At 55.0% G+C, this 25,050-nt stretch overlaps 2 protein-coding genes across 2 annotated transcripts; both read left to right on the forward strand.

Moving 5' to 3' along the window:
* Positions 1 to 1,703: 1,703 nt before the first annotated feature.
* Positions 1,704 to 12,622, forward strand: Tmem109 (transmembrane protein 109). Its single transcript, XM_048360553.1, has 4 exons — positions 1,704 to 1,861; positions 9,109 to 9,353; positions 10,223 to 10,325; positions 11,085 to 12,622. The coding sequence occupies exons 2-4, from the start codon at positions 9,117 to 9,119 to the stop codon at positions 11,474 to 11,476; spliced, it is 732 nt and encodes a 243-aa protein (XP_048216510.1). The 5' UTR covers positions 1,704 to 1,861; positions 9,109 to 9,116; the 3' UTR covers positions 11,477 to 12,622.
* Positions 12,623 to 13,706: 1,084 nt separating this feature from the next.
* On the forward strand, positions 13,707 to 24,954 carry Tmem132a (transmembrane protein 132A). Its single transcript, XM_048360397.1, is given in 13 exon segments — positions 13,707 to 13,876; positions 16,791 to 17,005; positions 17,237 to 17,369; positions 17,372 to 17,454; positions 18,099 to 18,198; positions 18,201 to 18,429; positions 19,371 to 19,520; positions 20,083 to 20,281; positions 20,352 to 20,495; positions 21,573 to 21,775; positions 22,447 to 22,723; positions 23,155 to 23,346; positions 23,788 to 24,954. Coding segments are annotated over 13 exon segments (3,081 nt in total). The 5' UTR covers positions 13,707 to 13,773; the 3' UTR covers positions 24,841 to 24,954.
* The last annotated feature ends 96 nt before the right edge of the window (positions 24,955 to 25,050 follow it).

The raw sequence follows: 25,050 nt of genomic DNA on the forward strand, positions 1-25,050 counted from the left end.
AAAGAAGAGTCCAATGAGAGAAGGTTTTCTAGCATCCTGAGCTGAAGGACAGGGGATTTTGGCTTCTGAGGAAGATTATGAGAGCGTGAAAAATGGAAGCAAATGAGTGGTGGATTGAAGCTTCTTTCTGTGCAGGTAAGTCTCTTGGGTGGTAAGAGCTGCCAGAGAGCAGCAGACCTCAGAAGACGAACAGTCTGTGACAACGCCTGTCTCTTTACCCACAAATTCATCTCTGGTAGATGATTCCCAAACAGGGCACAAATGACCATGGACACTCCCTGTGTGAGCAGGGGTGTGTCCACCTCCAGGCAGTTAAGAGACTTCCAGAGAAAGCACCTGGGTTCCGAGCAGGCTTTCCTTATGTCTCTCTTGCAGGCCAAAGTACAATACTCTGGGGAATTTGTTGTTATAGTCCCCCCACCCCTTAGTCTCAAGGTTAACTGGTTTTCAGAGTAAACAAGGATTTTCAGTTAGAAAGTTTTATGTGTAAATGTTAATGGAGGCCTGAGAAAGAAACAGACACACGTTTGCCTTGCCTCACTCCCACCCATCAGGTTAAGACGGCTGCTGCTCCAGCAGACAGGGACCCATTGGTCCCAAACCCAGAAAGTTACATTTCCTAGGCAGATTCATTGTGTGCCACTGGTGTGGACATGTGACAGAGATTAGGGCAGGACAGTGACTCTCAAGAGCTGCCACCACAAGCAACCAGTCCCTTCCCTTTAACTCTATGAAAAAAATCTAGAAGACATGTACAGCCTAAAAATCAAGAACCTTTGAAATGGCTGAGATTGTTTCTACCACCCAGATGTAAGCTGAAATTGGAATCAGAACGTGCATCCCAAGCAAATGTGAACTTGGCTGTCAGAAAGCTGGGGAATGGAGGTCCAGGATTCTACCCGACCCCATGCTAAAGAAAGCCACGGCTGGGTCAGGGGCACCTATGAGGTGAGCTGAGAGCCTGGGAAGAAGGCAGGAGCCTGAGGAAATGGTTTTAATACTAAAAAGCAGGATATCTATGGCCGTCAGTGATAGTGATTAACAATCTGACATTTTGGAATATGTTGGCACTCATAAACTGCATTGAAATTTCCTAACTAGTATGAAATGATTGTGTGTGTGTGTGTGTGTGTGTGTGTGTGTGTGTGTGTGCTGGGGCTTGATCTAAGGGCCACTGTTTGATCCACTGCTCCACCATCTGTGGGGTGTTTTTTTTTCCTGCTGGTTAATTGGAGCCACATCTCACAGTTCCACACTGAGATGCTCAGTTCTCAGCTTCCTGAGTGGCTAGGATTACAGCCTTCCCTGGCAGCACCTTTGTGCTTTTTCAGTGCGAAAACCTTTCCTAGCCACCAGGCATGAGAACTACATTTCCCATGATGCCCCAGGAGGCAGCGTTCCGTGGCCCGAGCACTGGCCCTCAATAGCCCAGCGTTTGTAGACCGGATCCGCGACGACACCCACGGGGAAGACCGAGTCCGCGCCCTCCACAGCCGGGGTAGAATCCCCTCTTTTCCCGCCTTTTCCTGCCGAGACTTCCGTTCCCAGCTGGAACACCCGATCCCATTCTTCTGGTGGGAAAGCCTGCAGCGAGCATTGTTAATAGGAGGGGTGCGCAGGGCGCATGCGTCCGCCCCCTTCCCTCCCCCGGATTCCAAGAAAAAAAAAAAAAAAAAACCACCTTGCGTGTGCGCATGTGCCCACGGCGCCCGCCTGCTCCAGACTCGCCGGGGAGGCCGTCCTGTCTCCGCCAGAGCCTGCGCACGCGCAGACCGCCAACCAACGCCCGGGAGTTCAGGCGCGGCTTTGGTGGCGCGTTTTAGCGAAGTCGCACGTGAAAGATAGCGGCGGCCGGAGAACAGTGAGTGCGCGCCGGGATCCGGGCTGGGGGAGCCACACACTGGGCGGGGAGGCGGCAGCCCTGCAGGCAGGACCGGGGTGGACCCGCAAGTCGGCCTGCAAGTCCGACTGGTTAGCGAGGGAAGCGGGGTTGGGGGGTGGGGGGTGGGAATCGGACGTCGTGCGGCTGGCGAAGCTAACTGGGGACCCGGGATCCTCGTTGCTGTGCAACCGGGGGCGTCGTTGCTAGGTAACCCGGGAGGCGCCGGTTTCCTGGGAGACCAGGGTTCGAAGACTGCGCTGCTCCGGGGATCGGGTGGAAGCCGGGCGGCTGCCAGGTTGGGGAGGGAGGGGCGTCGGGGCTGGTTGTTCGACCCCCTCCCCCACCCTCCATCCCAGGGCCCAGCTTCCCTGCGGCCTTGGGTTCGAGCCCTCCCGGGTTCCCTGAAGCCACAGGCCGAGGCCACATCCCACCCCGGCGACGCCACCGGGCAGCCCTTGGCAGGGGACGCCGCGTTCGAAATAGCACATGCCACTGGCACCCCGTGTCCCGGAGCCCCGGCCCGCGGAGCCGCCCCTTCGCGCCCTCCCTGCCCCCAAACAGTTGCTGGGCAGCTGCTGTCGGGTTTAGCGGGGACCGCCTCCACCCGCCGGGACCGGGAGCTTCTTTCTCCTCCCAAGTGGCTTCTCTGTGTTATTTAGGATCTTTCTTGCACTCAGCAGTTGTTCTACGGTGGCCATTGTATATGAAAATAGCGTTCCTGTCCATGACTATCCGTGTCGTACCCGCGTGGCTTCTTGGCGGCTCTCTGATAATCATCTAACAAGCGTTTGTTAGTCATCCTTCTGTGCTAGGTGCTGGGCATTCCAAGAAGTTAGATGTCAAGTCCGAAAAGGACTCCCAGTTCAGCTGGGAGGCTGATAAGCTGCTCTACTATGTTACAATGTAGTTGAGTCGTCTATCTGCAAATTTATGTGCTACCAAACAGTATGGATGTCTACAGAGTGTTTGCAGAAACATCTTAACTCTTTGCAACAGCTTTGAACTCAGTGGCAACTGGATTTACATTTGAGGAGGCTGAAACAGATTAAGTAACAGGTATCAAGGTGATAGCCTCTTGTTTGTGGCAGAATGGAGCCTGTGATGGAAGTCTAAGGTCCTTTGGACACAGACGCTGTTACATGGATCCAACCTGCTTTGCCCCATTTGCCCACTTTGCCCTGGGTTTTAGGTCCTTTGCAGCAGCTGCCTGATTATGTATTGGAATCTCTGGGGAGCTTTATAAACAAAAGGCTATGCTGAGTTTGTGGGAGAGCCTGGGTGGGGTAGACATCCTTGTTTAACAGGCTATGCAGGCAGTTCTAATGGGCAGAGTTGCGCAGATTGGGCTAGGAATAGCAATGAGTAGTGATGGGACAGTCGGAGCCAACAGAGGGCACCAAGTCAGCTGTCCCTTCTGCCCTGTAGTGATTCATAGCATGAAAGGGGAGAAAAGAGGAAGGAACATTGACAGAGGTTTGTGTGGCTGGCTCCTCCCTTCCCTAACAGAGCAAACCGCAGTTGAGCATATAACACCTCCTTAAGTACCGTAGTCAGTAAAACAGTTTGTCCAGCGGAGCTGGCTTCTCCTGCCCCAGCCCAAGCCGGGTTACAGCCGTCTTAGCAGGAGCGGCAGGTCTTGTTGGCGGCAGCCAACTTTGGCTGATTGGTAGAGAATCGTCACTTGTAAGCCCAGCAGGTGGGTCATTTGCAGCAGGTGGGTCTTGCGAGGGGATTCGAGAGCTTGTTGGTATTTGGCAGGACTTCAAATTCCCGTAGGTGCAGAGCATGTCTTACTCGGGCAGTGTGCGGGTGTAGGCAGGCAAAAGGTCGTGACTGAGTTCCTGGGTTCTGGAATCAAGTTCCAGTTCTGCTGTGTGATGTTGGATATAACTTGGCCTCTCTAAGTCATACTTTTCTGAGTAAAATGAGGGGATAGTATGACCTTAAAAGATTGTCCTAGAGCCAGGTGCCACTGGGCTCATGCCTATAATCCTAGCTACTTGGGAGACTGAGATCTGAAGATCGAAGTTCAAAGCCAGCCTAGGCAGGAAAATCCGATTAACCACCAAAAAATGTTGGAAGCTCACCTTTTTTTTTTTTTTTTTTGGCCAGTCCTGGGCCTTGGACTCATGGCCTGAGCACCGTCCCTGGCTTCCTTTTGCTCAAGGCTAGCACTCTACCACTTGAACCACAGCACCACTTCTGGTCGTTTTCTGTATATGTGGTGCTGGGGAATCGAACCCAGGGCCTCAGGTATACGAGGCAAGCTCTCTTGCCACTAGGCCATATCCCTAGTCTGGAAGCTCACCTTTCTTAGTAAAAGTATTTGAGGCAAGCACCAGTGGCTCACACCTGTAATAGCTACTTAGGAGGTTGAGATCTGAAGGTACTAAACCAACCCTGGCAGGAAACTATGAGGTGAGACTCATCTCCAATTAACCAGCAAAAAGCTGGAAGTGGAGCTGTGGCTTAAGTAGAAGAGTGACAGCCTTGAGTGAAATAGCTCAGGGACAGTACCTCTAAGCCCTGAGTTTAAGCCCCAGCACTGTTACATGTATGCGCGTGCACACACACACACACACACACACACACACACACAGAGTATCTGAAAGGACTGTAGATGTAGCTCAATGATACAGTGCCTGTCTAGCATGCCAAAGGCCCTGGGTGTGATCCCCAGCACCATACACACACGCGCACAAATTTGATTGGGCCAGAGTGGGAGACAGGGTGGTGGTGGGTCAGAGTCCTAGTGCCAGACTTGAACTTGGAAGAGAGGAGGAGCTCTGGTCAGGAAAAGAAGCATGTGAAAGGAACCAGACAGTCACTACACTGGTGAGCTCTGAGCCATCTACTCCAGACTCCTGCTAGATTTGGTTTCTGGCATACTTCAGAAGGTCACCGGATAGGACAGTGCTGGCCTCACTATGTATTTCCAAGTCTTCCATCTGGGACAGATGGCCACTTGAAGTGGAGGCTGGCACTAATCACCCTGACCTTTTTTTGGGGGGGGGGGATGAAGGGAGGGAGACGACATCTGATTCCTGCTGCTAGAGGTCCTTGGATATAGGATCCAACCCAAGATAGCACCCCACTCTTGAAGTTCCCAACATGCTTGTGACCCAGATAGCTCAGGGACTGACCTGGGCTTGCTTCCTCTCTATCACTGGCAGACAGGAGCCACCTGGTTCTTGATTTGTGCCAAGAAGGGTAGAAGGACTTTCCCCCAGCCGAAGGCCGTGGCACATGAATTGTGTTTGGCAGCCCTGCCTGACCCTATAGGCTTGGGCAGGGGCTTTGGGTAGCCATTTCTAGGCCAGAAGCTACCTCATTGTTCTTTTTCTTTTTCTTCTCTCTCCCATCCCTTTCCCTCTCCTTTATCCAGATGGCTGCTGAGTTTTGCCTTGGTAACTGCAACATAAACTCAGGTGTGTTTGAAAGGGCTTTTAATCTTTTTCTCTTTTACACTTGGAAGATGTTGCGGAAAGCCAGGCTAAAAAGCCAAATTCAAACATCTGGTTTTGCCTTGGAGCTAAGTGGCTTTGTAAGTCGTTACTTAGCCTCGGATCACCAGGTCTGAATCACTGAAACTCCCTGAGCTGCAGGTGTTTCAGACCTGCAGAACAGGGGATTTGTGGGTGCTTTTTGGACAGTTCACAAGCATGGTGACAAGTAAAAAGAGGACTTGCAAACATTTTTCTTGGCTGATCCTCTCCTGCCACACTAAGTAGGTAACTTGTCATGTCTTAGCTTGTCCGTGGCATTTTGTTACAGAGGAGCTCAGAGCCCCAAACGCAACTGGCTTAGGTGAATTTTCACCAGTAATTCACCAAGAAAGGACTGGAGCATGCCAAGTTCAGCTCATGAATAATCTGTCGTGTGACTTTTTTTTCTTGATGGTCGTGAGGCTTCAACTCCAGGCCTGGGTGCTGTCCCCAAGTTCTTTTGCTCAAGGCTAGCACTCTACCACTTTGAGCTACCTTGCCACTTCCGGTTTTTCTGGTGGTTAATTGGAGATAAGAATCTCATGGACTTTCCTGCTCAGGCTGGCTTTGAACTATGATCCTCAGTCTCAGCCTCCTGAGTAGCTAGGATTAAAGGCATGAGCCACCAGTGCCTGGCTTGTTTGTGTGACTTTTTAAGCCACTTCTGAGACCAAAGTAGGAGATGGTAAAGTAGAGTGGGTGTATGTGCAGAGTCCAATGACCAATCCTTCCTCCATTTTTCCCCTTTGGGAAACACTAGCCAGTCCTATTTGACAGTAGTTGTGCATTTGAGATAACCAGTTCATAGCAAGACCAGAAACATGTTAGCTCTGTGTGTGTGTGTATGTGTGTGCGTGCACGTGCATGTGTGTGTGTGTGCATGTGTGTGCACAGGCACACGCGCTTGGGCATTACCCCTGAATTTGCTTTGCTTAAGGCTAGCACTGTACCACAACTTTACTGGCTTTTTGTTGGAGATAATTGGAGGTCATTTTCCTGCCTGGGTCAGCTTCTAATCTTGAACCTCTAGATCTCAACCTCCTGAGTAGCTCGGATTAACTGTGAGCCACTGGCATCAGCCACATTCGCTCTTTAACTCTTTATGGTTTTTCCTTTAAGGTTGTTCTTCAAGTCTTGGCCTATTTGAAGCTGGGCTGGGCTGTGACTCCAGAAAGCTATATATTATAGCTACTGCCTTTTGGTTTCATTCACACTTCCTGGTTCAGAGCTCCTGTAGCCCTTGTCATTTCCTAAGTGACTAGAGCAATAAGAATACCTTTTGCTAACATGTGTGGCTTTTTTGGTATTGCTTCCTGCAGCATCAATAGCTGAAGGTAAAAGACAGAGTTGGCTTTTGTTTGCATACTTTGTTGTTTGTTTGGTTTTGTTTTTGTTGCCAGTCCTGGGGCTTGAACTCAGGGCCTGAACACTGTCCCTGGCTTCTTTTTGCTCAAGGCTAGCACTGTGCCACTTGAGCCACAGCACCACTTCTGGTTTTTTTCTATGTATATGTGGTGCTGAGGAATCGAACCCAGGGCTTCAAGCATGCTAGGCAAGCACTTTACCTCTAAGCCACATTCCCAGCCCCACTTTGTTGTTATTTATAACAAATCCTTTCAAATACACCTGAGTTTAAGTGAATGAGGCCATTGTTGGAAGATTCCTTACATGACCGCAGGATGAGGGGCTAGTCCCCAGAAAGGCAGCCAGGTGCCAGTCCTCTGGGGAGAAGGGGCAGAGGATTGACTCAATTATCAACAGCTGTTGGGAGGATCACGGCTACAGAATGAGGAAGAACAGGGTTTGGAGAGCTTTGTGACCCTTGAGCACATGGAGGCTGGGGAGCGGTGGGGTGGACATGGGTCCTGCCTTGCCCCTCCCTCCACCTTGTCCTGTCTAGCTTTTCATCTGGTGTTCATCATTGTAACCAAACCTGAGAAAGGAGTTAGGTATAGGGACTCTTAGACCCAGTGGGTCAGAACCACAGGTAAAACAACCAGGGGCTTGTGATTGGCATCTGAAGTTGTTACTGGGCCCAAATCTGCCAGGAGGACACTACTGGATAGAGATGGTAGAGAGGAAATTGGGTTCAGTCAAAGGCTGACTCTAAGAAGATGAGGGACAACTGACCTTCCAGGGAAGGAACTCGGTCAGATATGGGAAAGGGACTTTAGAGGGAGGGGAGGTGTGAAGGGCAATGAGCAATGTGTTCAGTGGGGTCTTCTTATTCAGGTAGTGTTTCTCTTTAGCTGAAACATACAATGAATCTTGATTCCCTGGGCCTACTGCCTGTAATTACTTAGGACGACATACTACTTTCCCAAAAGCTTGACATCATTGCAGCATATACACGTTCTGTTAGTTGACCTGTCACATAGCCCAGTGTAAGCGGGACGTCAGTGGCCCATGCCCGTAATCCTCGCTACTCAGGATGCTGAGATTTGAAGACCGTGGTTGGAAGCCAGCCCAGGGTAGGAAAGCCTGTGAGACTCTTATCTCCAGTTAAGGCCCAAGTAGTTGAGCTCTAGCCTTGAGCAGAAAATCGGAGACTGTACCAAGACCTCAGGTTCATCCCCCTCCCCCCTCATGTGCCCCCCCCCCCACCACACATACACGTATACACATACACTAGAATGATTCCTCAGCAGTTAGTATCTTTGGCATTTAGATGTGGCTTCGCTTTAGAATTCAGAATGCTAGGCAAACGGAGAGGAATCGGGTGGCGACCTTTTTTGTCTTAAGCCTAAGTCTCACCCAAACAGTTCCAGGAGAACCTCTGTGCTTGGGGCACAGGCATGAAGTTCCCAGGTGGCTCTATTGAACAGCTCTGGTGGAAAGCCCCTCTACACCCTGCCTCCAAACAAGTGTAGGATCTGGAATCCATATCCTGGCCTTTCTGCTTCTTAACTTAGTCACCTTTCACAAATGCTTAACCTCAGACTCCCAGTTTCTTCTCACCTGTATCAAGTAGGGTCAGGAGGAGACTAGACACGTTGTGTAATGGCGTTGCAGAGCCAGTGACAACAGTGCATTCATTCTTGTTTGAGCACCTAACCAAGCCCTTTGCTTTACTTCATTGTACGGTGATAATCTTCTTAGTGTGCTATTTTAAAGGTGCCTTTTATATCAGCTTTATCTTAAGTAGATTAGAAACTTTGGTAGGATGAAGCCTTAGAACGTTACCATTCTTTTATGCCTACAGCCCCTAGGACATAGAGATAAGCCTTCATTCAGATTTATACAATTGGAATAAACTTTATTTTTTATTTAAAATTTCCCAGTATAGAGGCTTGAACTCAGGGCCTTGCACTCTTGCTTGGCTTTTGGAGGTTACTCGGAGATCAGAGTCTCACTGACTTTTCTGCCCAGGTTGGCTTTGAACTGTGATCCTCAGATTTCAGCCTGTTGAGTAACGGATTGTAGGCATGAGCCACCAGCACCAAGCATTGGAAAAAAATTTTCTTGGCTACCCAGAGTAATTGAATAATGAAGCTCTTTCTGGCTTACTAGCATGAAGTGGGAAGAATGCAGAAGAGGAACTTGTGAATCAGATGGTGGAACCCAGCTTCAGTTACAAGTCCCATTTCTTCCTTAGCAAGCACCTCTGTCTTGGTCTAGCTAGGGGTGTTTGCTGGGTTTCGGTGTTGGCCGGGCACAGGGCTGAAGGAAGATGGAATCAGCCAGGAATGGACGTGTCTACCAGGTCCCATCCTCAGCTTCCCCTGTGCTCTTTCCTGGCAGATCCAGTCATGGCAGGCTCAGGCCGCTGTTCACCATGGGGCAAGCATCCGTTCAGAGCTCTCCCAGTGGTCCTCGTGGCGCTCGTTCTTCTCCACTTGGCATCAGCCCAGTCCCAACGAAACTTTGCCCCACCAGGCCAGCAGAAAAGGGAGGCCTCCGCTGACCTTCTGACCCAGATGGGCCGATCGCTGCGGGAGACACTGGATACCTGGCTGGGGCCCGAGACCATGCACTTGGTTTCAGAGGTAAGGACAGTTTACTCCTGCTGTGGCTGGCCAGGCACACAGGAAAGAGAAAAGAAAAGGCATTGCTAAGGCCACCACATCCTCTCAGTGTCAAAATCCTGGTGCAGAGAGCCCCAAATTGTGCTAAAAGCAGTGGAGTACCCACAGCTCGCTTTCTCAGTGTTTGATTCCCATGCAAGGGTCTGTTAGTCCCACCTCTGTCTTTCCCTGGCTGTGGTGGAAGGCTGGGAAATGAGCCATCTTTGGGGGACTAGAGTCTGGCTTGGATTGAAACCTGACCGCCCTAAGCTGGCAACACGGAGCCCTGAGTCAGGGTCTTCACCTATAGCAGTGAGGGTAGGGTTGGTGGGGACTTATGTCCAGGTCATCTCTTCTAGCCGGTGATGTCCATTGTCCTGTCCTTTCAGTGAATCAGTTATGGATTGGTCGGTCATACTGAAGGGCGGATTTAGTCATTTACAAAATCCTGCCATAGAACCACAGTGGACTCCTTTATCATCAGAGCCTGCAAGTCCCTTACAGAGGTCTTTACACACACCTCCAGGATTTGCTGGGAGCTTGAGGGCTCCGGTGTCCTGTGTGACTACCAAAGGGATGGATGACCCCTCCCCCTTCACATGGAGGTGCACACCCTTCTAACTGCACAGCATCCAGCTGAACTGGGGTCCCAGACATCCTGATTTCTAGGTTAGGCGGAAGTGGCCTGTTGTCTGGGAAGTGGATGGGAAAGAAAGGCCCCTGACTTTAACCCAGGCCTATCACTGCTGGCTGAGAAACAGATCAGACCTTCCCTGCAGGCTTCCTCTGTGCTCCGGTGACCAGACATGGAGAAGAGCCTCATTTGATCCTTCCCAATTCTCTCTCCCTAGAGCCTGACTCAGGTGATGTGGGCTGTGTCCTCTGCCATCTCTGTGGCCTGCTTTGCCCTGTCTGGGATCTCTGCACAGCTGCTGAACGCCTTGGGCCTGGATGGTGAGTGGCAAAGAACTGGCTAGCCAGCTGGAGTTTCGTCTCTACTCTCCTGTGGGTGGGAATCTACGTTTATCAGGGTCTAGAGGACACTCCCCAGAAGCCCCTGCAAGTGTGATGGAAGAACAGCCCATCTTCCCCTCCCGCCAACCTCCCAGGCATTGGGCGAGCCCAAACATCTCCATAGCTCAGTGAGACAGGAAGAATTAGTCTGTTAATAAATGGAATTGAGTCCCAGTTCTTTAACAGTGAGGCAGGAAGAATTGCTCTGTTAGTAAATGGAACTCAGTTCCATTTATCTATGCCAACTAGGGAAGTCATCTGCCTAGGACCCCACAGAGAAAGCTGAGCTTCAAACCTGCGTTTATTTTGTGTGTGTGTGTGTGCGCGCGTGTGCATGCGCATGCACACGCATACGCACACGTGTCAGTGCTGGAGTTTGAGTTCAAGGCCTTATACTTGCCTGGCTTTTTTTTGCTCCAGACTGGCATGCCACTTGAGCCACTTCTGGCTTTTTGCTGTTTAATTGGAGATAAGAGTCTCATGGATTTGTCTGCCCAGGCTGGCTTCAAACTGCGATCCTCAGGTCTCAGCCTCCTAAGCAGTTAGGATTACAGGGGTGAACCACTTGCGCCTGGCTCAGACCCACGTCTCTTGAGGCTGTGGGGACTTAGAGAAGGATCGGCCTCCCGGCTCCTCTGGTTCTTGCTCCTCTGCGCCTCACCACTTCCCCAGTGACTCTTGTCACTCTCTCTCTTCTAGGTGACCACCTCACCCAGGGCCTGAAGCTCAGTCCTAGCCAAGTGCAGACCTTCCTGCTGTGGGGAGCAGGGGCCCTGGTCACCTACTGGCTGTTGTCTCTGCTCCTCGGCTTGGTCCTAGCCTTGCTGGGGAGGATCCTGGGTGGTCTGAAGCTTGTCATCTTCCTGGCAGGCTTTGTGGCCCTGGTGAGGTCAGTGCCTGACCCTTCCACCAGGGCCTTACTACTCCTGGCCCTGCTAACGCTCTACGCCTTGCTGAGCCGGCTCACTGGCTCCCGGGCCTCAGGGGCCCAACTGGAGGCCAAAGTTCGAGGGCTGGAGCGCCAGGTGGAGGAGCTGCGCTGGAGACAGAGGCGAGCAGCCAAGGCCTCCCGGAATGTGGAAGAAGAGTGACAAGGATGTCCCCAAAGGCCACCATCACCATACCAAAGAGCTGAGCTGCTTCTGGGCTGAACAGCCCTCCTTGCAGCCCTCTGCCCTTTCCTTGCCCTGCATCCGAACCTTCAGAACTTTCATCCCTGCCTAGCCCCTTGCTGAAGGGGCTGGTCCTCCACCTGAGGCTGGCTGTCTGGGGGTGGATCTCTGCCCACTCTCCCCTTCCGGCCTGTCTCAGCATGGCGGGTTGGAGGGGGTCTCTGCCCCAGCTTCTGCATCTGCTCTGGCCAGCATCACTGCCACTGGTTTCCTATGACTTATCCGCCTCCTCTGCTACTGCCTGGCGTCTTCCCCAAATGACAGCTCTCCGCCTTTCTGCTCCTCCACCATGCCTCCAGCTCCCTTTTCCTTCCAGGCCTGATCCCACCAAACCACAGCCCCTGGAGGCCTGCCCTGCCCTTATGGCCTGGCAAGGCGGGACCTGAGGATAAGGGAAGAGGAAACAGGGTTCCTGGAGGCCTGGGGGTAGTGGTGGGAGACCCCTTGTACTTTCCATCTGTTACAAGTGCCTTAATCTGAGCCAGCAGAGCCCTCTGCTGGCCCCTGCCATACTGTATGTGGGAAATGCTGCTTTGTTCCTAACAGAGCAGTCCAGCCTCAAAGAATCGGAATCCCCTTCAGCCAAAGGCAGTGGCTTCTGTGTAGGCTTGTCCTGCAGGTGGGGCCCTGTGGGAATTTCAGTGACCCTGAAGGGGGTTGGAGGACTTGATTCCTTGTCTGCCTAACTGCAAGGCATTCTCAGTACCTGTGGCTTCAATCCCCGCCCCCCAGGAGCAGTTGCTGACTAGAGTCACCAGCAGTGGGGATGAGCACAGAGTGGCCCCTTTCCTGCCCGTGCTCTGCAGGCCATGGGGGATGCTAGCCTCCCCCCAGGGTGCGCTTGCTCGCTCTTGGGCTCTGGCCATCAGGGGTCTCTTCCTCCTTTGGGGCCCTGGTATTCCCTAGGCCAGGCTGGGCTCATGATAATGAAGTTCTTACTGTTCAGGTTTGATGTGGAATCATGACTGCAGTGATATATATTTTTATCAGCGCTTGGTTGGTTTTAAATAAAGTGCACGCTATTTTATTATCTTGTCCTGAATAAAAACGTATTTACTCAAAAGTGGATTGCCTTAATGTCTCCCTCTGCTGTCAGTCAGACCCCTTTCTGTGGCTCAGCTGTGCCCTCCTGACTTCTCCACTAGGGGCGCACGAAGCTGTGGGGAGGGGAGAGAGCTGGGGAGGCAATTGGTGCTATGTTACCTGTGGGTCCAGGAGTGTGAGGAAGGGGGGAGGCATGTTCCATTACCCAGCTTCCACGTCTGTTGGGTGGAGTGGGAGAAGGTAGCCCTTCCCTGCAGTGCTGGGCTGCTGCTACTGGCCCTGGTACCCTGGAGGAGGCATGCCTGCCCTCATTCCTGCAGGAGGATGGGTTTCCTGCTCCTAGCTCTCACCTGGGGTCAGCCAGTTTATGCGGGTATGCACATTTTCTGTTTCGGGGGTGAAGGGGCCCAGGGTTTGCTAATGTGGACCTGGTCTCTTGCTGTGGACCTTTCTCAGCACCAGGTGGGGCAGGCAGCCCTCCCTCAGAGCTGGCCAGCCCTCATCCTCCTCCCTCTAGGCCTTTCCCTGGGTGGGGCTGGGCATGAAATCGGAGCTGCCTGCCCCTAGAGCCTGTCTTCCCCAGAGGTGGCCCAGGGCTCTGTCAGGGCAGGCCCAGGCCGGTGTCATCTGGCCTCATTTGGCCTCTCCTTTTCTGCCCCTGCAGCTCTATTCCCACATGTCCCTGAGTTCTAGTTCTGATTCAGGGTGAAATACCTCTGCAGGTGAGATGCTTGTGGGGTGCAGGAGGGAGGGGGGAAGGTGAGACAGGAAAAGAGTCCTCCCCTGCCAGCAGCCTCCCACGGGGATCTCCACGGAAGGTGCCACGTGTCTACTGACCGTGGCGCCAGTCCGGGTTCAGTCTCTGGGGCAGTGGCCTTGCTGACCGAGGGCCTGGGGTTGCTCTGGGGTTGGAGATCGGCGGGGCACTAGGACCCGGCGGGGCGGCGGGGGCAGCCCGAGTGTGCGCCGCGCTCCCTCCCACCCCAGCGCTCCCGCTCCATTGTCTGCGAGCTGCGGCCGCGGGCGGGCGGACCGGCAGTCGTGGTGGTGGTGGCGGCGGCGGCGGCGGCGGCGGGGACCTAGCGGGCCGGGAGCGCAGGCGCTGGGCGGCTGCGGGGGGAATGCGGGGTCCGATCGCCGCCACCTGAGCCGCCCGCCAGCGGTGGGGAAGGATGTGCGCCCCGATGGCTGCGCGCGCGGCCCCGGCCCCCGGGGGGCTCCGCGGTCCCTGGCTCTGCCTCCTGGTGGCCCTGGTAGCCCTGGACATCGAGAGAGGTCAGCGGGCGGGGGGCGGGGCAGGGCGAGGGGTGGCGGGGCCCGGCTGAGGCTGGGCGCGGGAGATGCCCGCGAGCCGGGCGCCTCGGGACTGGGACCAGACTCGAGCCAGGTCGCCTGGAGGCGTGCGCCGAGGGCCGGGGCGGTCCTACCTCTGGGAGCCTGGCTCTGGGCGCCCGCCTCGCCTCGTGGGCTCTTTCTTGACCCGGGGCTGGCCTGGCCGGGGCGGGAGGGGGAGGAGAGGCTATGGCTCTTAGCCAGCGTGCCCTCCAGCCCGGACCTCTAACCCGATCACCCCGTCCCGGGCGCACCAGCCTCTCCACAGCTTCTAATCCCAGATCTGGGGAGCTGGGCATCCGCACCCCTCAGCCCCAGGAGGCAAGGCAGCCCCTTTGCCTGAGTCCCGCGGGATGTGCGGCCCCCTCCCCTGCCCCGGATCACTTTCCGACCCTGGAGTCTTCAGGGATAACCCCATGATCGCATCTCTAGTTCTTGGGAAAGGGGATACCTGGCTCTGGGTAGGGTAGGACAGGGGATCTCCTGTGCCTGGGGGTGCGGGGCTGGGGGTTGGGGTGACAGATGGACTGGGGCGGCGAGGGATGCCACCGAGGAGTCGAGATGGCTAGGCACTCTCTACCGTCCCTCCCCCGCAGAGGGAGCCGAGCCGGGCGCTGCAAGTCCGTGGGAGTTTGGCTACTGAGCATCTTGTAATTATGGAACCCAGGGAGTAGGTGGTGGAGTGGAGTCCAGGAGCTACCCCAGGGGGCAATAGTCATCACCTGTTACCATTGGGGACATTGCACACACATTCTCCTTAGTGGGAAGGGCCAGAAAGGGGGCTGAAACCAAGTCCCCCTTGCCCGGGGCTGAGGGGGAGCTGGCTCAGGCTGCTTTCAGCCACCTGCTCCCACCCGGAGGGATCCAGGGGGAGCCCTAATGGCCCCTCCCACAGGGACAAGGAAAGCCTTGTCACATCCATTATGCAGTAGCATCAATCCCATTTCCACAGCCGTTGGTATTCCCGGCCATCCCAGAATATCCATGATCAGCCCATCTTTCATTGAGTATACATGGATGTAAGTCCCTAGAAGCTTCTCCTGGGAGAGTTTCCCAGTTTGGGGGTGGGGGGAGGGCAATTCAGGATGAGCTAGACAAGCTTTAGGTTGGCAGACAAATAATGAATTCAGAAGCCACTAAAGCAGTATGGTGTGTCCCTGTGGTCCTAGCTACTAGAGGGACTAAGGCAGGAAGATCATACCCAGGAGTTTGAGACCATCCAGGGCAACATGAGACCCTGGCTCCAGAATAGAGAGGGAGAGGGAGAGGGAGACCAGCACGGCTGCCTCAGACTGAGGGGACTTGTGGGAGGGTGAATGACCAAGGAGGGCTTCCTCGAGGAGGCAGCATGTACTCTTGACCCTAAAGCAGGAAGGAGGCAGACAGAAGAGGGGAAATTCAGCCCCCAAGTGAAGTCCCCAGGGCATGTCGTTGCATCCTGAGGTGGAGAAATAGATACCGGAAAGAGAAGCAGGGTAGTCTAATGGTCAGTGCCTCAGCTGGCCTCCCAGCTCCGTCACTCCAGCCGTGGGACTATAGAATGGTCCTTGAACCTCATTTTCCAAATCCACAAAATGGGGTTCATCATAATAGAGCCCAAGACTCAGAGGAGACTCAGAGATGAAAACTGAAATGGTATAAGTAAAATGTGGGCCTGGGAACATGGCTTAGTGGTAGAGTGCTTGCCTCGTATACATGAAGCTCCTGGTTCAATTTCTCAGCACCACATAAACAGAAAAAGCCAGAAGTGGCGCTGTGGCTCAAGTGTTAGAGTGCTAGCCTTGAGCAAAAAGAAGCTCAGGGACAGTGCTCAGTCCCTGAGTTCAAGCCCCAGGACAGGCCAAAAAAAAAAAAAAAAAGTAAAATGTCTAAAATAGTGCTAGTATATAGCTATTTCTGATCATTATAATGGCTTGTGGTACAAACCAATGTAGTCTTAGTGATCCTTTGCCCATTTGGTGATTGAATAATTTCTCTCCCCAGGCTGGGGTTCACATCACCAGGGCATATGACCTCTCTGAACCCCTCCCCCCAGCCCCACTCTGGCACTCTTGTACCCAGCTAGTATAGGGAAGAAGATAGCTTGGAAGGATCATATGGGTTGCCATGGCAATGATGGGGGGGGGTTGGATAGAGCATTGTCCAGCCAAGACCTACCAAGAACCCAGGGTCAGATAAATGGTTGCTACTTCTATAAAGCTCATCTCCAACCTTTTTTTTTTTTTTTAAACTGTATAGACACTATGTGGGGAGAGTCAGGACCCTCCCCTACCCTACCCCCACTCCCACCCTCTCTGCCCCACTGCCCTAATATCAGAGACAAGCCAGCAGTGGGCTGGAGTCAGGGAGAGACATTGAAAGGCTGTGTTGGAGGGAGGGAGGCAAGGCCGGCGGAAGATAGAAGTGATGACCGGAAAGCTGTCATTGCATCTCAATGCCATTTATATGCTACCTGTGTGAGGTTCTTTGTGTGTTACCTCATCTATGAAATGGGGAGGTCTCCCTACCTTCTGGGGGAATGGGATATTTACAGTGCGATTCTTCCTTCACTACTTGCTACCACCATCTCTATTCTGTGTGTGTGTGTGCGTGTGTGTGTGTGTGTGCGCCAGTGATGGGGCGTGATCTCAGGGTTTGGTATTCTCACTTGACCTTTCACTCAAGTCTGGTGCTCTACTGCTTGAGCAATAACTTCACTTCTGGCTTTTGGCTGGTTAATTGGAGATGAGAGCCTCATGGACTTTCCTACCTGGGCTGCCTTGGAACTGTGATGCTCAGATCTCAGCCTCCTGAGTAGCTAGGATTCAGGGCGTGAGCCCCCAGCACCCAGCCATCTCTACCCTTTATTCCTCTCCAGTGAACTGTGACCAGGCCCATCAGGACCCCATCTACCTGCCAGTGGCCCTGGAGCTCCTGGATACCCCTGAGCATTTTCGTGTGCAGCGGGTAGGCCACTACCCACCTGCTAACTCCTCTCTGAGCTCCCGATCTGAGACCTTTCTGCTTCTGCAGCCCTGGCCCAGGGCCCAGCCGCTTCTCCGGGCCTCCTACCCACCTTTTGCCACCCAGCAGGTAAGGAGGGGCAAAAAGGACTCTGAAGCTGAGGTCTACTGTGTACATGTGCTCAACAGCTTTCTCCAGCCTCTGTTGTGCTCCTTATTCATCAGACAGGGAAACTGAGGCCCATGAAAGTTCTCTTCTGCTAGGTTGGGATTCCAAGTTCCTCTTCCCAGATCACCACCCCCCGACCCTCCCACCCCAATCTGCCTGTGCTTTTGTTTAGCATCCTCATTCTTCCTCTAGGTGGTCCCTCCCCGTGTCACTGAGCCCCACCAACGGCCAGTGCCATGGGATGTACGGGCTGTTTCCGTGGAAGCGGCCGTGACTCCAGCGGAGCCCCATGCCCGCGTCCTCTTCCACCTCAAAGGACAGGATTGGCCCCGGGGCCTGGCAGCCTGCCCTGTGCCCGGCTACATGCCACTCACCCTGCAGGCACCGCCCACCAGGCCTGCCGCTTCCAGGTGAGTGGGCCGGTCCCACCATTGTGCCCGCCAGTGGTTGCTCCAAGATGGAAAGGGAAGTCTGGGGGTGTGAACCACACGAATCCTGTCCTATTGCATTCGCTGACAGGCCTGAGAAAGGATTAGTTAGGGCCCCATGGTGCGTGACTTTGGGCACATCGTCTCTCTGAGAGTCAGTTTTCTCCTCTGTAAAATGGGGGTAATGACCATTCCCAACTTGTATGGGGCTGGTGAAGAAATAAACAAGGCAAATATACGAATTGCTAACAGCAAAGCAATCACTGGTGTTGCCAGTATTACATTCTTCGTTTCCATCCCTGTTCTTTGGGAATCTGGAACGCCATGAAGAGTGCTGTTTCTCAGGTTTTCGGGCTTTGAGGAGAATCTGAGCCCTGGGCGGGGTGATCCTCCTGGGACCTGATCAGGACAAGGTGCTGGGACTGGCTCGCTCACATGAGACTAGCCTGAGATGTGTTCTGAGTTGGAGACCTGGTGTCGGGCCCCACCTGTCACTAGTCCATCCTGTCCCTTGGACTGCATCCCTGGCCTACCTTTCATGCACCTCTCTAGCTTGGGGTCCTGGGTATGGATAGGGGTTCCCCTTTCAACCCGCCTTCAGCCAACGGCGATCCTCATCTTCACAGCCATCCCTGGGCGCCTGCGTGGTGGAGCTGGAGTTCCCCTCACACTGGTTCTCCCAGGGCTCCACCACGCGGGCCGAGCTGGCCTACACGCTGGAGCCTGCGCTGAGGGTCCCGGGGGCTGTGGCCCTGGCGGGGAGGAAGACCCCGGGGAGCAGGCCCTCCCGGTGGGCAGCGTGGAGCTGCACTCAGCAAACCCCCCACAGTACCAAGAGGTACCCCTGGATGATGCAGTGACTCTGCGGGCGCCAGACGTGCCAGTGCGGCCTGGCCAGCTTTTCAGTGCCACCCTCTTGCTTCGGCACAACTTCACCGCCAGCCTCCTGACCCTGAGGTGGGCACTGGGTCCCTGGGGGATAATCAGCAAGCAGGGCAGGACCCTCTGCAAGAAGACGAGTGGGGACTTAACTCAGCAGCACGTGGAGCCACCGTCCCCTGGCTAGGAACAAGGTTGCAGGATCCCCGGGTGGGTGATGGGCATGGTCTAGAAGTAGGATGTCTCCTGGCTCCCCTGGCCTTTCCCTGAGTGCCATGGGAGTCTGGCCTGTTTCAAGAGGAGGAAATAGGAAGGCTCAGCACCTGGAAAGCGCATGTCTGGAACTGTTTTGTTGGTCCCCTGCTGCAGAGACTGGGTTATCGCTCTAGTCCCATTCAGTCTGCCTGTTCTGCTGGCTTCATGTACAAAGCGGCCCCCAGTGAACGGGGGAAGGGAGCTAGATGGACAGGAACTCAGTGATCAAAAGGCCCGGGGGTGTGGATGCTCTGGTGAAAGTTTGCCATGCCATGGAGTGGTCGAGCTAGTTGGCAGAATAAGGAAAATTCATCGGGCATTGTCAACGTTTCCAAAAGGCATTTGAGCCATTGGGAGCTTAAAGGGTCAGCAGAGAAGTAGAGCCGATGGAGCAAGCTGAAGGCGCAGCCTAAGCAGAGGCTTGGGGTCACGAGTGTGCCTTGTTTCTGTGGGAAGAATTTTTGGTATGGCTGAAGCACAGCATGCATGGAAAAAATATGTCTGAGCCCCAAAGGATGCTGGATCAGGGCCTGGAGAGACTCCAGTGCCAGCCCAAGGCTCCATCCAGCCTGTAGGCAAAAGAGAATCATGGTGGTGGTTAGTGGTGGGGAAAGGGGTGTGGTATGACCTTCCTTCTGGGAGGAATGGGAGGAGACTTGGATCGGATTGCAGGAAGCCAGACAGGAGGCTGATGGCGCCCCTTTGGATTCCAGTCCTCTGTTCAGCCCTTCCTTTGACAACCTGAACCTATAACCCCTGCCCAGGATCAAGGTGAAGAAGGGGCTGCATGTAACAGCCGCCCGCCCAGCGCAGCCCACCCTCTGGACTGCCAAGCTAGACCGCTTCAAGGGTTCGAAACATCACACCACCCTGATCACCTGCCACCGTGTGGGGCACGCAGAACCAGGCTCCAGGTGGGTCAAGAAAAGAGGGAACAAACAGACAGATTTGGAGGCCCAAGAAAGCAACAAGAAGGCCAGGGAGCCAAGCAAGCATTGTGGGAGGTGGTTAAGTGGTTCTGTAAACCTTCCCTTCCCCAACCTCCAGCAAGTGGAGCTCAAACTCAGGGCCTGGGCACTGTCCCTGAGCTCTTTCACTCAAGGCTAGTGTGCTGTACCACTTTGAGCCACAGCACCATATCTAGTTTTCTGGTGGTTATTTGGAGAGAAGAGTTTCCTTCCTGGGCTAACTTTGAACCACAATCCTCCAGTCTCAGCCTCCTGAGTAGCTAGGATTACAGGTGTGAACCACCAGTGCCTGGCTGGCTCTGTAGAGATCTTAAGAGAGGCCAAGACTGGGTAAGAGTCAGGATGCCTGGCTTTAGGGCTCAGCTGTACGGCTTTCCCTGTGTGCTCTCATAACTTGGGCACCTCGACTTCCTCGTCTGTAAAATGGGGAGAATTGTGATGCTGGCGTCTTGAGCGCAGGACATCCCTGGCTGCTGTTAGGCCCTCAGCTCCTCCCTCCTCTGGCCAGCAGTCCCCTTGAGCTGTCTGAGTTCCTGTGGGTGGATTTCACGGTGGAGAACGGTACTGGTGGAGGTGTGGCAGTCACGCGACCCGTCACGTGGCAGCTGGAATACCCAGGCCAGGCCCCGGAAGCCGAGAAGGACAAAATGGTGTGGGAAATCCTCGTGTCCGAGCGGGACATCAGAGCCCTTGTGCCTCTGGCTAAGGTAAGGAGTCTGTGCTTGGCTTGCTTGGGGGCCCCAGGGGCCAGGGGCTGAGCAATTCCTCCATCCCCAGGCCGAGGAGCTGGTGAACACCGCCCCCCTGACTGGGGTACCCCAACATGTGCCTGTGCGCCTCGTCACCGTGGATGCTGGGGGGGCCTTGGAGGAAGTGACGGAGCATGTCGGCTGCGAGTCAGCCAACACGCAGGTCCTGCAGGTGAGTGGCAGGCACTCATGCCCACAGCTCTCCTCCTCCTACCGTGGGTCCCCAAGAGAGCAACTTCTCACCCCAAAACCTCCCGGGCAGCACCAGGACTTCAGCTTTTGTTCCGATTTCAAGTGGGAGCTATGCAGACAGCCCTGAGCATTAGCAGATGAGCCGAGCCGGGACTGCTAAGAGCATGCGTGTTGGGATCGGGAAGTTTTAGCACCAGGGGCACTAATGGCTCACGCCTGTAATCCTGGGACCAAGGTTCAAAAGCCAGTCTTGACATTAAAGTCTGCAAAATTCTTATTTCCAATTAATCACTAAAAAGCCACGGTAGAGGTGTAGAGCGCCACTCTTGAGTGAAAAAGCTAAGGGAGAGCATGAGGCCCTGAGTTCAAATTGCAGTCCCCACAGATTTTTTTTTGTTTTTAATTTTAAACTGTTATGATTAAGGTGATATACAGAGGAGTTAACGTTTCACAAGTCAGGTAATGAGTCTATTTCTTTTTGGTCAATGTCACCCCTTCCTTTACTCTCTCCCAGCCCCACAAACAATATTTCTTTCTTTTTTTTTTAAAAAAAGCTTTAAAAGGTTGTTTTGGCAGAACCCCATTTTTGTAGTGAGATCTGAGCTTTTGAGTTTTAGAGCGGGGAGCATACAACCTGAAGTTACACAAATCCTGGCCGCTTGTATGGAGAAGGCATCTTTTTCCTACCCATGGCTAAACAGCCATGGTAGGCCTGGGGGTTCTTCTTTCTCCACAGAGCTCTGTCACGTGACTCCAGAACCAGTGTCCAAGGCCGACATGAAAGTTGTGAGCTGTGGTGTATGCCATGGCCACTCTTCCCAGCGAGAACGTGTGGCATGGCCCAGTTCATTGTAGATCAGAATCTCCAGGATTTGTTTTCCCTAGGCTGGCTTCCTACCGTGACTCTCAGATCTCAGCCTCCCGAGTTAGCTAGGATTAGAGGCCTGGGTCACGAGCCTCAGCCCTGCTGATATATAGCTGGGGCCAAGGATGCTCGCTAGTACACAACCCTGTCACCTGTGTCTTCGCCCACCTCCTTCCTCCTGACCTCCCTCAGGTATCTGAGGCCTGCGATGCCGTGTTTGTGGCTGGTAAGGAGAGTCGGGGTGCCAAGGGGGTGCGAGTGGACTTCTGGTGGCGCCGGCTCCGGGCCTCACTGCGCATGACTGTGTGGGCCCCGCTACTGCCCCTGCACATCGAGCTGACCGACACCACCCTGGAGCAGATCCGTGGCTGGAGGGTCCCCGGCCCGGCTGAAGGGTGAGTGTAGACCAAGTCCCTCTGGGACTGAGGGTTCTGGGGACATAACCATGGACCCAAGCTAGGGGCTGAAACACCACCGCTCAGGATCCGCTGTTCCTAATCCCCCCCACCCCCCAGCTACTTTGCATCCCTGTTAGACAGACTTCCATTATGTTTGCTTGTTGTCTTCTACCCCTTACATATACTCAGCCCCTGATAGGTGTTGGATGGTGACTGATAGGAGTCATACACCATCAGGAACCTCTCTCTCTCCCCCCACTCTCTGTGTGCGTGCCTGTGTATGTGTGTGTGTGTGTGTGTGTGTGTGTGTATATACACTGGGGCTTGAACTTGATTTGAGTACATGGTCCTTTAGCTTTTTCACTCAAGGCTGATGCTCTACCACTTGAGCCACACCTCCACTTCCATCTTGCTGGCGATAAGAGTCTCTCAATTTGTCTGTCTAGGCTGGCTTCCAACCTTGATCCTCAAGCTCTCAGCCTCCTGGGTAGCAAGGATTACAGGCTGGAGCCACTTCTGCCCTGCTAGGAGCCTCATGGTGGGCAGGCCCAAGCTCTGGATAGGAGCTGGAGCGAGGGGGTGCGGCTGCAGTGGGCAAGGTCTGGGCTCTGGGTCCCCTGCTCTACTGCCATGCACCCCATTCCCTGGCTTCCTCTCCCTCCCTGTAGGGCCTCTGAGCTTGAGGCTGGGGTAGCCGAGGAGGTAGAGCAGCGCTCCCGCAGCTGCCGCCTGCAGTACCAGCGCGCAGGTGTGCGCTTCCTGGTGCCCTTTGTGGCCCACCCATTGGATGGTGGCCACCGTCTCACCCACCTGCTCGGCCCTGACTGGCTATTGGATGTGACCCACCTTGTGGCGCCCCAGGCCCGCGTGCAGGACCCCCGGGTAGCCTCGCTGGAGGGAGGCCGCACCCTGGTGGGCCGTGAACCTGGTGTCACCTCCATAGAGGTGAGCCTGTGGAGGATGCTACAGAGCAGCCTCCCTTCCCCCCCAAGAGTGGAGGTGTCCCCAGAATGGTCACAGACAGGTGTGGCCAGCAGAGGCAGGGTCCAGGCTGTGCCTGGGGAGAGAAGGTGGGATTGGGGATTGGGTGAGGATGATGGGCGGTGTAACGGGGGAGTCCTCTAGGTATGAAGGACTGGGGTGTTGGGGTTGTTTGAGCCAGGTGGTCCTGGTGGAAGGAGGGGTCCTGTAGACTTGGGATTAGAGTTGAGAGGTGTATATAGATGGAGTTAAGATGTGGAGGGGAGAAGGGGGCAGCTAGCTGGGATGCCAGGAACAGGAGCCAGACCCCTTAGGATGGCACTGGTAGGTGCCTGTCTGGATAGAGGCCCCACCCACCTGCCCACACCTCTGTGTCCTCTCCTCCCCACCTTCAGGTGCGTTCTCCACTCTCCGGCTCCATTCTAGGGGAGCAGGCCCTGGCTGTGACTGATGACAAGGTCTCGGTGCTGGAACTCCGGGCACAGCCAGTGATGGGCATCTCATTGGCCCTGAGCAGGGGCACTGCCCACCCTGGGGAGGTGACAGCCACATGCTGGGCACAGCCAGCCCTTCCTGCCCCAAAGCAGGTGACGGTGGGGGACGGGGGATGAGGAACTGTACACCTTTCGATGGGGACCAATGGTAGAGGAGAATTGGAAGAGGGCCCTGGTACCTGGATCCCTTGTAGGGTTTTCAAAATGAGGACAGACTCTTCTGTGAGGTAGTGAGCTCTCTGTGGCTGGAGGTGACCAAGCAGTGGCTGGCTAGAGTGGGGAGTGGGAGATGGTCAGATAGCTCTACCTGAGGAACCTTCTGGAGGAGCCAGACCCGCACCTTACCCCACCCCTCAAGGCTGAGTGGCAGACAGGTGATTGACACACGTCCCCTCTTCTCCCTGTGTTTGTCCGCCTGTGTCTCTGTGTTCTCTCTGGTCTCTCCTCCGTGTGGCCTGTCTCTGTGGGAGTAAACTCTGTGTGCATGCTTGCGTGCCCTCGCGTGTCTCTTGCCTGTGTCTATGTGCCCTGCAGGAGGTGGCCCTTTCCTTATGGCTGTCCTTCTCTGACCGCACCTTGGCTCCAGCCGAGCTCTACGATCGCAGTGATCTGGGCCTGACCGTCTCAGCCGAGGAGCCCACTGCCGTCCTGCCCGCCAAGGAGCAGGGTGCCCAGCTTGGGGTGCTGGTGAGTGGGGCCAGTGCCGAGGGACTGCCCTTACAAGTCTCTCTGCACCCACCGGAGCCCTGCCGCCGCAGCCGCCACCGTGTACCCCTGGCTTCTGGCACTGCCTGGTTGGGGCTCCCCCCTCCTGCCCCTACCCCAGTCCCTGCCCTCCCATCCAGTCCTGCCTTGAGTTCACTGGCCACAGAGGCCAGCGTTGGGGGCAGGCGGCAGGTAGGGGGCAGGGTGGGGGGCAGTGTGGGGGTAAGGGGCAAATTTGAACAAGCAGAGGAAAAAATCAGGAAGGAGGAGACGGAGGCCAGACAGGAGGAGGAGGAGGAAGAGGAGGAGGAAGAGATGGTGCCTGCCCCTCAGCGTGTCACCGACCTCGAGCTGGGCATGTATGCCCTGCTGGGCATCTTCTGCCTGGCCATCCTGATTTTCCTGGTCAATGGTGTGGTCTTTGTGCTACGCTATCAGCGTAAAGAGCCCCCCGACAGCTCCACGGACCCCACCTCCCCCCAGCCCCACAACTGGGTCTGGCTGGGCACTGACCAGGAGGAACTGAGCCGCCAGCTGGACCGGCGGCCCCCGGGGCTGCCCAAGGGGGAGGGGGGCTGCCCCTGTGAGAACGGAGCCGGAGCGGAGACCCCAACCTCGGCTTCCAACCCTGCCGGCGAGGCTCCCGGCTCCTCCAGCACCCTGGCCCGGAAGGAAGCCGGGGGACGTCGGAAGCGGGTTGAGTTTGTGACATTTGCACCAGCGCCCCCCGCCCAGCTGCCCGAGGAGCCCGTGGGGGCCCCGGCCGTGCAGTCCATCCTGGTGGCAGGCGAGGAGGACATCCGCTGGGTGTGCGAGGACATGGGGCTGAAGGACCCTGAGGACCTTCGGAACTACATGGAGAGGATCCGGGGCAGCTCCTGACCCATCCACTCCGGCATGACTACTCACCAGCCCTGGGCAGCAGGGGTGGGTGGGGAGGGCCCCGCCCAGCCTCCTCCTCCCTGGCCCTACTCGCTCTACTTTTGGTGCTTGTTGATCCAGATCCCCTGCCTGGTCCCCCCTGAAGAAACTCCCCTCCCCTCCCCACCTCCGCCTTGCCCTTGTCATGGTCCACGATCGCGAGGAAGAGCT

This window comes from Perognathus longimembris, chromosome 13, assembly GCF_023159225.1.
Source record: "Perognathus longimembris pacificus isolate PPM17 chromosome 13, ASM2315922v1, whole genome shotgun sequence".
Classification (NCBI taxonomy): Eukaryota; Metazoa; Chordata; class Mammalia; order Rodentia; family Heteromyidae; genus Perognathus; species Perognathus longimembris.